General features: G+C 36.9%; 2 protein-coding genes across 7 annotated transcripts in view; both read left to right on the top strand.

The window, feature by feature from the left end:
• The first annotated feature begins 225 nt into the window (after positions 1-225).
• LOC105215652 (uncharacterized) lies at positions 226-2480 on the top strand. The gene is made up of 2 exons (XM_011189671.3): positions 226-482; positions 1192-2480. Exons 1-2 carry the CDS (start codon positions 395-397, stop codon positions 2241-2243), a joined length of 1140 nt encoding a protein of 379 aa, XP_011187973.2. The 5' UTR covers positions 226-394; the 3' UTR covers positions 2244-2480.
• A 6532-nt stretch (positions 2481-9012) lies between these two features.
• The window catches only part of LOC105215663 (RYamide receptor), a 274717-nt gene continuing 269815 nt past the window's right edge, over positions 9013-13914 (top strand). For 3 of the 6 annotated variants that reach the window (XM_054225776.1, XM_054225775.1, XM_054225773.1), the window contains exon 1: positions 9014-10066. The gene's annotated coding sequence lies outside the window, so the exon portion shown is untranslated. Of the gene's footprint in view, positions 10067-13914 lie in introns of all 6 variants that reach the window. The other 3 variants (XM_054225779.1, XM_054225774.1, XM_054225777.1) reach the window with 3 other exon arrangements.

Raw genomic sequence — 13914 nt, 5'->3', positions numbered from 1 at the left:
TCGCTTTTATGCTTTGTTGTATCGCCAAAGTTCAATTACAAATTTTAATGGTCTTTTAGTTAAGGCAAAAGTTCGAATTTTCGGTACACTTTGCGTCTTTTCGATTTGTTGTTGTTTTTGGTTTCTTCAGTTGCCTTGTATGATTTTCAAGTGTTAACAGTCGAACGTCAATTGTTGCAATGCGCATCAGTTTTTTGGAATCATATAAATTACAGTTGTAGCCGTTGGTTTGGCATCAGTTCGTGACTTGCTCTTCCCTACAAAGCTTCCTTTACAGCTCAGTGTATAGTGTACGCTTCCGGTGGATAAAGATACATTTTGGAATAACTTTGAAGTTAACGATTAAAGGACTCGCAACCTTTAAGTCACTTTTGTTTTTGTTGTTTTGTGCATAATGCGTGTTTTTGTGTTAGTGAGCTGCTTGATAGCGGGCGTTTTGGCGCGTCCTGAGGCTGGCTACACCTATAATGGATTACTGCAGAGTTAGTGTTTGCAACACATACCAATGAATATTGGAAAAACCAAAAACTAGTATTCAACTAAAAATATATTAAACTATAAAATAATGTGGAAAAAAATAAGTTCCCTACAAACAGTGAATCGAGCCCATCTGGATCAAGATACATTTTCATAAAAACCGTTTTCTTTAACATAAGACATTATCATAATAGTTCTGCACAAAGTTTGAAAAAATAGATTGAGTTCAAAAATCGATTTTCGAAAACAGCATTGCAATTTTGAAAAAAAAATGAAAGTTAATATTAAAATTGATAAAATAAAATTAGTGATCTAGATAAAGAGTTCAAACGAGTTAAATAAGCATTTAACAATTAAAAAAAAAAAACTAAATATTGAAAGCTTCAAAACTAAAAAAATATTTTTTAATGAAATTGAAATATTTTTAATTATAATTTTTACAATAAAAAGTTTAGATAAACAGTATACAAATTGATTTGTTAAGATGTCCAATGTAGAAGAATACATAACTTTCGAACTCAACCATTTACAAAAAAATAGGTTTTTAAAATTCAAATATTCCCAATTAAGAGAGCTTTCGTTATTCAAAAATAAGTAACTTTTCCAAATAAAAGTTCAATAAAAACGTAAAATCTTAAAAAAATCTCAAAAAAGCTTTCGACTGCATCAACATTCTCTCACTTCTCTAAACACAGTCTCTCTTCGCACTTTCAGATTCCGCCTCATTGCAACAGCAATTGCCCTCCGAGCATGCTTTTGCCAATTTCGCCGCCCCACCACCGACCACTTATGGCACTCCTCTCTCCGCGGAGCCCGCTTTGAACAACATTGAACAGCCTGTCGAAGCAACCGCACCCGAAGATGTCAATCAACAGCAATACCAGGCACCTCAACCACTGCCACTTGATCAGCAGGATTCCTACAATGCCGCCTACCAACAGTCGAGCATATCACAAGATGGCGGTTACGCTTACGCACCACAGCCCACCACAGTTCACAAACATGTTTACGTGCATGTGCCACCCAAGGACTTCGAGGATGAGGATGTGATCGAGACACGCGTGCGTCATGCGCCAGCTGCCAAGCAAAAGCACTACAAGATCGTCTTCATTAAGGCACCAGCACCACCATCCATTCGCCCACCAGTTGTGCCACCACCACCACAAAACGAAGAGAAGACACTCATTTATGTGTTGCACAAGAAACCCGAAGCCACCAAGGATATTGTTATACCGACTGCTGCGCCAACCAAACCCTCCAAACCAGAAGTCTACTTCATCAAGTACAAGACCAAGAAGGAGGAAGCACCCGTTTATGGTCCACCACCACAACATCAACAACAACCCCAGCAGAATGACAACATCAACGACAATGGCAACGGCAACGGCAACAACATTATCCCTGTCGATATGGATCCTCGTCATGCTGATGTGCCTGCCGGCGAGTATGGTGCTCCTGCAGCTGATGACTTCTCTGCTGATCTCACTGCGCCACTCACCACCATTCAGCCCGCATTGGAATCGGAGCAGCCGCAATCGCTCGACCAGCAACCACAGTTCGTAAACGATCTGCCGGCCGATGCTTTTGATTTGCCAACTGCTTTGCCCTTCGCCGCTGGCGATCAGCCACAGCCCACCATTCAGGCACCAAGCAACCAATATTTGGCACCTGAATCCATGGCGCCCATCGTGGTGGAAGAGCCCACACACTTGCCATCGTCCAACTACGGACCACCCAGCAATCGCTTCTTCTTGAAGAAGAAGTAAACGGTGCTTGTTATTAAGTAATAAGAGCGGAGAGGAGCTCCAACAACTAGTAAAATTCCACAAACATATTTAGCATAATAGTCATTGGAAGCGAAAAAGGAGGAAAGTAGGACTCTGTTCATCAGTTGGCCATACACACATACACCCACACATACGCGTCAACATACAGCACATGTTAAACTCAAATTGCACTCATACATACATACGCGTTAAATAATTTTGTTTGATTTTGTTTTACGTTTTTAATTAATTTTAATGTCTATGAAGTTTTAGTAAATATTAAACGAATTTGTTATATAATTGAAATGGACTGTGTTTACGATTACCACATGCTACATGGGTAAGTAGTACAAAGTGAAAGGTGGTATTGTGTGGGAGGATAAGCTCAAAAGAAACTGTGAAATATCATCATCGCTTTCGAAAAGCTTTCGACCTCATTGAAATGGCAATCGACAAAATGCATTTCAGCGCTAAAAAGCAATTATTTTCAGTAAACTATGATGAATAGTAATAGATTGCAAATAGATCTTTCAGGGAGCACTTAATACAAGAGAGAAGAAATATTAAATAATTATTTTCAGCAATATTTTGCTAACATATTTATCGATTCAAATACATCGGACTTAATAGAGACTACTTTATGGAACGAAAAAAGGCAAATATATTTGGATCTGGTTGTTATCCGGGTTTTCCTATGTAAAGACCGTACAGTTTGAGACTATTCGATTCTAATGTTCGATTATATGTGAAACTAAAATGTTTTTGTAGGATCCTTATAACTCAGTGTGAACTACGACTAAGATTATTTCTTATAGAATGCTTTTTGGAATCCTATCAGCTTTTTCACAATATCACTATCTATAAATAGTGCTCTTACGTTGAAAATCTGATCCAAAAATATTATTGTTTCATTGGTTCCAAAAGTGAGTGAGTCCGTTAACTACTCTAGCCAACATACATAAATAAATATTATGAATGACATTATATTATTATTAATATTATTCAATATATTGTAGTACAATTTTTTAAACATAAGAAGAAGCTCACGACAAGTGTCGCAATCGATCCCACTTGGACAGCTAAAGGCACCGGTTCATTGTGATGCCAGAAGACTAATGAGACTGGATGAAATTGGTTCAAAATATTTTCTAATATGAAAACATTCTTCCTACAGACAAATTCATATGTATAAACCATATGTTATAAATAAGTTACTATATGAGGCTTGCTGCGAATAGCGTAAAGTACTAAAAGTAATAAAATTATAATCACAAATAATAATAATGACCGATAATAATGTCACTTTTTCCATTTTATGGGCATTTTAATCGACGTACTGAGGCAGTTATTCGGGCTATTGTGAGGAAATTTCGCACCAAATTTATATTGTTGGACATTAAACCATCAGCACACGTACGTAGTGTGAAACCGAGGCGCAGTAATATCGGCTAGTGTTAGAGAGAGATGGTAACTTATCGATTCGGCGCCATTAGCACCAATTGGGTCTCTGAACCCTTTCAAAATACAGCTGGTGCAAGAATAGAAGCTTAACGACCTACCACAATACCAAATTTTTGGTGAAAGAGCTATAGAAAAGAGAGCTCTAGGGAAAAAACAGCCAGAAGCATCGCAAGAACATCCAGCAAATATCACTGTTTGATTTAACCTATGAGCTGGCGGAATCTTCTTCTTCTTCTTGACTGGCGTAGACACCGCTTACGCGGTTATAGCCGAGTCCACAACAGCGCGCCACGCATCTCTCCTTTTGGCAGTTTGGCGTCAATTGGTAATACCAAGTGAAGACAGGCCCTTCTCCACCTGGTCCTTCCCTCTTCCTCGGCTTTCTCCAGCGGGTACTGCATCGAAAACTTTCAGAGCTGGAGCGCTTTCGTCCATTCGAACAACATGACCTAGCCAGCGTAACCGCTGTCTTTTTGTTCACTGGACTATGTCTATGTCGTCGAACAACACATATCATCATTCCATTGTCTGTGGTATTCGCCGTTGCCAATGTTTAAGGGACCATAAATCTTCCGCAAAACTTTCTCTTGAAAACTCCTAGTGCCGTCTCATCGTATGTTGACACCGTCCACGCTTCTGCACCATAAAGTAGGACGGGAATGATGAGGGACTTGTAGAGTTTAGTTTTTGTTGCCTACTCAGTCCATAGTAGCACCTGTTGGCAAAAGTGATTCTGCGTTGGATTTCAAGGTTGACATTATTATCGGTGTTGATGCTGGTGCCCAGGTATACGAAATTGTCTACAACTTCAAAGTTATGACTGTCAACAGTGACGTGGGAGCCAAGACGCGAATGCGCTGACTGTTTGTTTGATGACAGGAGATATTTCGTCTTGTCCTCGTTCAACACTAGACCCATTCGCTTCGCTTCTTTATCCAGGCGGGAAAAAGCAGAACTAACGGCGCGGGTGTTGTTTCCAATGATATCGATATTATTGGCGTTCGCCAGTAGCTGTACATTCTTATAAAAAATTGTACCTTCTAGCTGACGGCATCATTGGGCTATATTTCTTCAAATATGATGCGAATAGCTACGTTACTTTGAATGCTGAGCGTTACCGTGAGAAGATAACAAGCTATTTTGTATGACCACTTCAAACAATAATTTATATCGACCGTACTATCGACATAAACAAAGGTGTAGACTTGGTTGTATTGTCAATGGAATTTAATAAGCTGACTGGAGTATATTGTAATATTATACTTTATGTATAATTCTTGTTCCATACAAATTTTTGCTCTCTAAATATGTGAGAGTCGATGACGTATTTAAAAAGACTTCAATTATGATTAAATACATGTGATAAAGAACTGTCGGTTAAACAATATTTTTCTTTATAAGATCGTTTAGAACTAGATCTGGTCTATATACATACATACTATTTTAGGCTTAAGACCATAAGCTTCCTTAAGATAATCATAATCAAATTAGATTAGATTTAGATTTGGAGTTACTACTATTAGGTCTACAACTTTGCTTCCGCCGTTTTCAAATAGATGTCTCTAGGGTCAAGCACTGGTCAATTAAATCGATTTTTTTTATATCGATCTTGGACATTTGTGTCAACATAAACCCAACAAAATTTTGTTGAGATCTTATTAACTGTTTTCACCAATGTCCAACTTGTCTTAACTTCAATCTGTTTACCTGATTTTGATATAAATGCACCACCTCTCCTCCTCTGCTCCAATTATCTACAAAGAATTTAAGAGTGAGGTAGGTCTCTGTGGTTTCATAATTTGTATTTCTCAATATTTCTTACGTGCAACATTTTGTTACGTCGCGTCGTTTTCACACCCACCCAATTGGCTGTGCCACATTAATAGCACTTCGAAAAATGCTTTCGAATATTTTCGCCACTCACAAAAGGATGAGTAAACATTGCATACCAGTCCATCCATGTGCTATTGCATAACATGCAAGGTTTTTCGTTTTGCTTTTATCGTACTCGTACGCTGTTGTTTGGCAGGTGTTCATCATACTCTTGATTACCATTTAACCAGGCAGCGGCATAACAAGTTCCATTAAGCCCATGACGCGGCGGCGGCGGCAGTGGTGGCAGTAGCTGAGTTAGTGGAGCCGGCCGTTGTCCGAAATAAGAAAATAGGGTAAGAGCGCAAGAAGTAAAACAAAAATGAAATCAATAAAAACATGTTAACCAAAATCGTATTAGCCACGCTACATAAATGTAATGAGTGGTTCGGTGGTGAGTGGTTGTTGGTAGCAAATAGCAACTAGCAACACTGACAATCATTTTAGCCACAATTAATTGCAGCAATTAACAGTTAAACGCGCTGCTATTAAACAAATTAAATGCTTAAACGCATCAACGCGACTTCAATACGTACACACCGATCGCCGAGTCTTTCTTGTACTGCACAAACATTATTCATTATTCGTTATTCATGTGTATGTGCATGTGCGTGTGTAATAATTTATGCCACCACGTGACAAATTAGCAGACTAACAACAACATGCGTTTAAGACGTCACAGCGAATTGTGAATTGTGCTTCTTCTGCTCGTTTGACTCACTTTACAAGCGTTACACAGCGCTGTTTTCACAAACTTGACCTTGCCGCGCTCACCTATTTTGCTTTTATTACTTCTGTTTTCTATCAACACTTGTTTATCTCTTCGTGCAGTTTGTTGTTTCTTTCACTTTCCTTTGTATTGTTCGAACACTTCATCAATTTACCTTACAAAATTATCAAATTGTATACAAAAGTCTTATTATTTTCGTGTGCTTCGGTGTCTCGCGGCCCCGTCTCCACTTGTCTCTTGTCTGGTCTGCTTAGGTGCCATTATGGATAATTTAATTCATTATTGTTGTGCTTGATGTGGATGTGGATCATTTTGGTGATATTTAAAGGAAATACAAATACAATAAAATAAAAGCCTTTATTTGTTTTGTAGCTAAAAAGTCAATGTCAGACATTGTCTCCAGCATTAGTGATCAGGTGTATCTCTTCAAGCTGGAGCGAGTTGTGAGCAAAGGAAGTAAGTACTTGAACTAAATACATATAAGTAGTTGGAGTTGGTTTTTCTTTTTTGTGAAAGGCATTTAATATATATATTTAATGAATTAGGATAGGATATTGATGGGAAGTGTATCCGGATACTTTCGAAATATTTGAAATCGGATACAAATTTCAACGTAAAGTCATATATGGTAACGAAATTAATTTTTTTAACTTTTCCAATTGAGCGAAATCTGAATGTCAACATAATAATAGAGTCAATAATATCTTTATGAGAGTTACTAAATTTGCACTACTCAGATCCCAGCTAATTTAAGAAACTCCATTGCCTATCATGTTACTGCTACTCGGAGCGTAATATAGGTAGTTTTGGAGTGCCTTGATTTAAAGTATTGCGTACACTTTGGCTTTAAATGTAATCTCAGATTTTGTAAAATGGTATTGTTTAACTATATAAATGAAGTAGCCGTAAGGTCTGTAAGGTTAACTTTGATCGCTGCTCCAGCAAAGAATATATGAGCGGGTACTGCATCTAACATTTTCAAAGCATGTCATGTTACTATGTCAATATCGTCGTATAACACGTACAGCTCATCGGTATTCGCCGTTGACAATGTAAATAGTAATGTAAATAGTAGACGGGAATGATGAGGGTCTTGCAGAGTTTGGTGTTTGTTCGTCGAGAGAGGACTTTACTTTTCAATTGCCTACTCACTCCAAAGTAGCACGAGTTGGATTTCTAGGCTGACATTGTTATTGCTGTTAATGCTGGTTCCCAGATAGACGAAATTTTCTACAACTTCAAAGTTATGACTGTCAACAGTGACGTGGGAGCCAAGACGCGAGTGCGTTGACTGTTTGTTTGATGGCAGGAGATATTTCGTCTTGTCTTCGTTCACCACCAGATGTATACACTTCGCTTCCTTATTCAGTCTGGAGAAAGCAAAACTAACCTTACTTGTTTAAGTACACTTTGTGTTAAACCGTAATATTGGGACTGTGGAAGTATATTGCTCAAATAAGTGAAGTAGGCTAGTGGATTATCATTGTAACCGTTATTATTGGGGAAACATTTTACTGATACAGCAGTTTTCCGAAATAACGAACACATTGGTTGTCAGGCCTGTTCCTTACATCGAATTTTTCATTAATTCGAGTACTCATTTAGATGTATGTATGTATTTCAATAAAAATGAGTTAAATATCCGTAAATTGCATTATAATAAATAGTTTTATTGAGTAATCAAAATCATAACAAAACAATTCAAATCAGTTAAATTCTCCCAAAATGGATCCATTCGACACATATACTTCTATTTGGTACTGATCAATAATTTTAAGATTTTTTATAAAATTCAACATTTTTTCAAATTTCACATTTCTTCTGAATTTTTTCAAGTTTTATTTTTAATTCTGGTTCAATGTTATTTGATTTTTTTCTCTTTCTTCATATGTTTTCTTCATGTTGCTCGTTAAACCGAGTACTTACAAATCCCTGATGTTCGTTATTAAAGGTACTCAAGGTAACAAATTTGTCTGATCGTTATAAGCGGTTTCCGTTAAAAGGAATATTCGTTATTTCGGGTAACTACTTTATTTATATTCATATTCGTAGAACCATCACTATGACTATTCTTCTACTCGCTCCCTCCTTTTTACGCATTTTCTGCACAATCGGGATATACCATCATAAAATAGTTTGATTTTCTCGGATGGTCAGATAAAGGTATAGATAAAAGCAGAGAGAAGGACAGAATGGTAATCATAATTATTTTTTTTTTTACAAAATTTAGATTTTCAAATTCTCAAGTAAATATTTTTCAAGTATAAAACTTTTCTTATGATAATTTGAAAAAATTATAATTTTTAATATACAAAATATTTGCCCCCATTTCGTCATCATACACCACTGTAAGCGGGGCCATGAATTTGAAAAGATGCGGATAGGGGTATAAAAATGTTGTAAACAAAAACAATCGTCGAAAGCAAAGCGACGCGTGCCACACGTGCCCTAACTACCGCCTTGAAATGGCGCCAAAATCATGCTTCGGCGCAGTAGAGCCAGCAACATGTTGCAGCAACACGCAAATGTTTGGAAACATCAAAACTAAACAATAAGGCATAAACGCCTTTGAGGCTAAGCGAGCACTATGATGAATTATCCACACACGGGGGTGGTGCACTGCGGCATCACTGGGACTGTCTGTCCTACGCACTTGCCAAAACTCGACAGTGTTAACAAGCAGAACACAGCTTTTGCCGTTGTGTGGCAACAAAACGAACAACAACAACATGCCGTGGCCGTGGCGTTAGAACGAATACAAGCGATGGCTGCCGACTGCTCGGCAGATGATTAGCGGCAATGCCTGCTGTGAATTTCCACACAATGCGGCAGATCAGTTGGTGTTTACGTTTCACGTACGAAACGTGTGGCACGCGGCGTGACTAAAAACGCTTTCGAGCTTTCAACAAAACATTAAATATTACTACAAAATTTCTTTCGAACGGATGTATTTAGAGTAACTAAGCGATTTATCTATTTTATGATAGAAGCGTTTATTGCCAACCGTTAGTGCGCCCATAACGGATGTGTTTCTGTGCGGAAACGGAAGTAATGCTGTAGCAGCGCTTAGAGATTCCGAGTGTCGGTCGCATAGCGTTTGCAACACACATTCGAGCGCGCTTGGGCCATCACAGTGTCGCGGAGTGCGCGCGTATCAACGGCGGAAGTGTTAAACCGGTTAAGTGAAGTGTTTACTTTGAAAATTCTGTCGAACGAAATTCAAGGTAGAAATGTTGCGCATACGCCAGGTCGAGCTGCAACGCTTAGTACAACGTATTTAAGAGGAAAATTCGCATTTCGACATACATTTGTGAACTAAAATCACAATAACTTCTATTTGTGTAATTTTTGTTTTTTTCTTGCGGCGCGTGTTCATATATTGCCACAAAATAGCATATTTATGTGAATATAGCGTATTAACAAAGCGTTACCACAATTCACAGTGCAGTGCTAACACAGATGTGTATTTACATACAATATACAAATAAAAGGTAAACTAATGAATATCTGTATTTTTGTTTAGTGAATACAAAGTGCAGTTGCAGCATTGTATTGAATAAGGCAACAAAGTAAATGAAGTGCTTCAACTAAATAACGCTGGCAATATTTCACACACCTCAATGATCCTCTGAGATTTGCAACGTTGTAATGCTCTGAAAAAAACATAAATACTTAACTATATATTTATATATACTCGCATGTGGCACACTCGTTGCATTCCCTTTACTTTAGTACCAGCGGCATTGTGTAGTGTGTAGTGGTGAGTACATTCCATTAAGTGTGTGTGGAAATATAAAAAATGCATTCATATTTGCTTGACTGCTTTTTATGGCATTTTTAATACACTTCTTCCTTTCATTTCGACATTCATTCACTGACAAGTCAACACTTTTGCATTATCGATGCATCGGTTATGCGTTTGCTCATTCAATAGAAATCGGCGATGTCGAGTCACGCTGATTTGCTGCTGTTTTTGAGTGACTGATTAATGGCGTTTAAGTGAAATAAAATTGAAAATGAATAAAAACTACATTGAAATATAATAAATTTTATTGAGAAAATAAAAGTAACCTTTTCATTTTATTTTTACCTTTTAAAATTTGGAATGTTCTAATTTTGTAACAGTCAAGAGATGATGACTTCATTAGAAAAAGAAAAAAACAGTATTGAGTTAATATTTGAACCACTCTATCATGGATGTTTATTAAAAGATGTACATAATTTAATATATAGTACCAATCAGCAAGTTTATATTGTAAGATAAGTCATTTTTTATTATTAAAAAATCACCGATTTCATTTAGCAATTATTCCGATAAACGGTCGCGATTATAGAATTTGTGTAAAATAAATAATGATGTTAATCCCTTAACCATAACAAAACATCTTAAGCTTGTGTCAACTTAAGTATATAACGAACCAACGTCTAATAGATATGAACTTGACCACTTTACATTTTACCCGCATTTATTTGTGTTCCTTGTTAGTGACGTTGATATTCGACGAATTTGCGTTTTCTAAATTTTAGTGCTTTTGAAATGTTGAAATGTATTCTTGTCGAGGGAGAGTTCTAAAATATTTTTTATAATTTTAGATTTGACCTCGGGGGCTTGAAAATAATTATTGCTTTTTATATTTATCCGTTGAACCTCTTAACCTGTTACTATTTGATGTATTTCTCATTGAATATTTGTTATGATTTTAAAAAAAGTAGCTTTGAAAAAAGCTTTTTGTTTTTGTCACACGAAAACTCATATCAAATTTTGATTGTTTAGGGTCACTAAACCATAATACGTGAATGAAAAAAAAATAGACGTGTCAAGTTTTCTTGTGTTATTAAAAAACTAAAAAAAAATAATTTTTAAGTACAAATGTCAGCTACATTTGGTGAAATTATTGCTTAATATATAAAAAATTAGGATTATCATATATTTTTGGGGTCTGTTGGAAGTCTCCAACAATAATCTGCTATCAATTCCGCGCTCCATTTCCATTGATAGCGCTTCTCCATTAAGGAAAAGTCCTGTTGGAACCTCTCGCCTTGTTCGTCACTCACAGCACCCAAATTTGCCGGAAAAAATCCAAATGAGAGCACATTTTACATCCCTAAGCTTTATATTACATTATAAGTTCATTTATTATTATTCTTTGCAATTTTCCGATTTATGGTTTCCTACAAAAATGTGGACAATGTTTATAAAACATTTCCAGACGAGTTTTTCCTGATCATTCAATTTTTCTTCAAAGCTCTTATCCTTTATTAGTTGCTGTATTTGTGGACCTACAAATATTCCCTCTTTAATTTTTGCCTCGTTGGGCCCTGAATCTTGATGTTCTCATCGATTTGGAGGCTTTGGCATAGGGAGTTCGGCACTATGTAGGATGGGTCTGTTGGCATTCGATGGATTTTGGATACTGAATAGTGTGTTTGGACATGGTTGTAATGACTTTTGTTTGAGTCAAACCAAAATAACAATAATTTATATGATACTTTGATTTGGTCCAAATTATTGGTATAACAAATGGCATATGTCATGGGTTCGTATTTAGACCAACGTAATACCAGTCTCATTTGCTTAGCACAACATTTATTTGAAACCCTTGATTTATCTTTATTCCTCACATGAAATCCAAAATAGTCTAAATAGCAATATTCAATTAATGGCGTGAAAGTTCTTCGCTGTCACTGTCAGAGTCATTAGAACACTTTCGTATCATTTTCTATTTCCAACACGAACACTCTTCAAAAATTCTAAATTATGTTCTAATCATGGTTCATGCACTCATTCCAAGGGCAAAAAATAATATTGGATGAATTTCTCGAATGGAGACTATCCAAACGAACTACTGGCTAAAAACAAAGCCTTTATGTATGGGATGGGGTTTTCAAAAGGGACGCTACAAAAGAAGATCGATAAGGACAGCAAACGACGCCATAGTTTTCACCTCTCTTTGACATTTTTCTTCAGTAAGATTTACCACAACAACGAGTCGATATTATTAAAATTTACTACTGAAATTCGGAGTCAGAGGCCTAAACTTTAAGAGCGCTACGTCCAATTTACGGTCGGCTCATTTCTGGCTGAATAGCTTCGTCAATTCGTCAGGCAGCAACCCCCACGTAATCCATGAGTCACCATTGCCTTCCGATAAAATTACGGTTTGGTGCGGCGTCATTGGGTCGTACTTCTTTCGTGATGATCAAGACCGGCACGTTACTGTGAATGGCAATCGCTACAGCTCAATGATAACCGAATATTTTTGGCCCAAATTGGATGACATGAACTTGAACAATAAGTGGATCCAACAAGTCACACAGTGAATGTCACAATCGATTTATTGAGTTTGGTGAACGTGTTATCTCACGAAATAGCCTAGTCAATTGGCCGCCGCGGTCGTGCGATTTGACGCCGTTAACTATTTCTTGTGGGGCTACGTCAAGTCTATGGTATATGTCAACAAGCCAGCGACGATTAATGAATTTCGTACGAATATAGGTCGATTTATGTATGAAAACCGTCGAAAATTGGGTTCAGCGTCTGGACTTCTACAAGCTTGCCCCTAAGGGGGAATGCACAAGAAATCGAGTTCCATACATAATGGCATCGAATGTTCTTTCACGGGAATAAATAATTTTATTTTATTTTATTTAAAAAACATATTTTATAGCTCATATTGAAAAACCCTTTATAAGAAATAAATTAAAAATATTGAGCTCGTTCACTTATCCTTATGAAAATTGAAAAATGACAGCTTACACATCCTCAACCGCAACACAATTATTACGGTAAATAAATATAACCGCAATGTTCATTCGCAACAAGTGAATTATGCATTTTCAATTTGTTTTATTTTAAGGATTGATTCCATCAAGTTACGTTGCGGATACAGCTAATTAGCGCTGTCGCATTTCATCATCCACATATTTGTATTATTAACGACAGATATGCATGTGTTCATATTGCTGGCATTTCTAGCAACGTACTTAAGTGCACGCTCATACCAGATACAGGGTGTCGGTGTGTAAATATTGACAAACTCTGAACGATTGAGTACAATTCCAAACGGAAATAGGACGACGAAATAATGTCGCTTTATTAAGAAAACGTTCAGTTGTATTCGTTGAAAAGATCGTGGTCAAAAGACAAGTCGTCGTTATGTGTCGAAAGATCTGATTATAGCTCGTATTGTCGAAGAAGTCAACATTTGAAATCGGTCGATTTCAATTAACATAAATTAAAAACAAATTACTAAGGGGTCAATGATTACATACCGTCATAGGAGATGGCGTACCCTGTATGCATTTCGTAATTAAAACGAATTTTTCAATTACAACGTGGGCGCATGCAAATTGAAATTTCTACTTTTTCATGTTTGTGCTGCAATTCCAGCAGTGGGCAGAAACGCCGTTTACGAGGAATAACCCTAATGAGATGCAGTAAAATGTTATGAAATTCTCAGATATGCAAAAGCTTTTGAGGACATGAAAATGCAGTTACCTTCATGTGTGCGGAGCTCGAAATAACAGAGCACGAACAGTTATAGCGGTAGTAGGTGTTTAAAGTGGCACAAGCTCTTTTTTTAAGTTGCACTTCTTTTTGCTGTGTTG

Source organism: Zeugodacus cucurbitae, chromosome 2 (genome assembly GCF_028554725.1).
Source record: "Zeugodacus cucurbitae isolate PBARC_wt_2022May chromosome 2, idZeuCucr1.2, whole genome shotgun sequence".
Classification (NCBI taxonomy): domain Eukaryota; kingdom Metazoa; phylum Arthropoda; class Insecta; order Diptera; family Tephritidae; genus Zeugodacus; species Zeugodacus cucurbitae.
The sequence above is the reverse complement of the archived record's forward strand: the minus strand, read 5'-3'. Positions and strand labels throughout refer to the sequence as shown.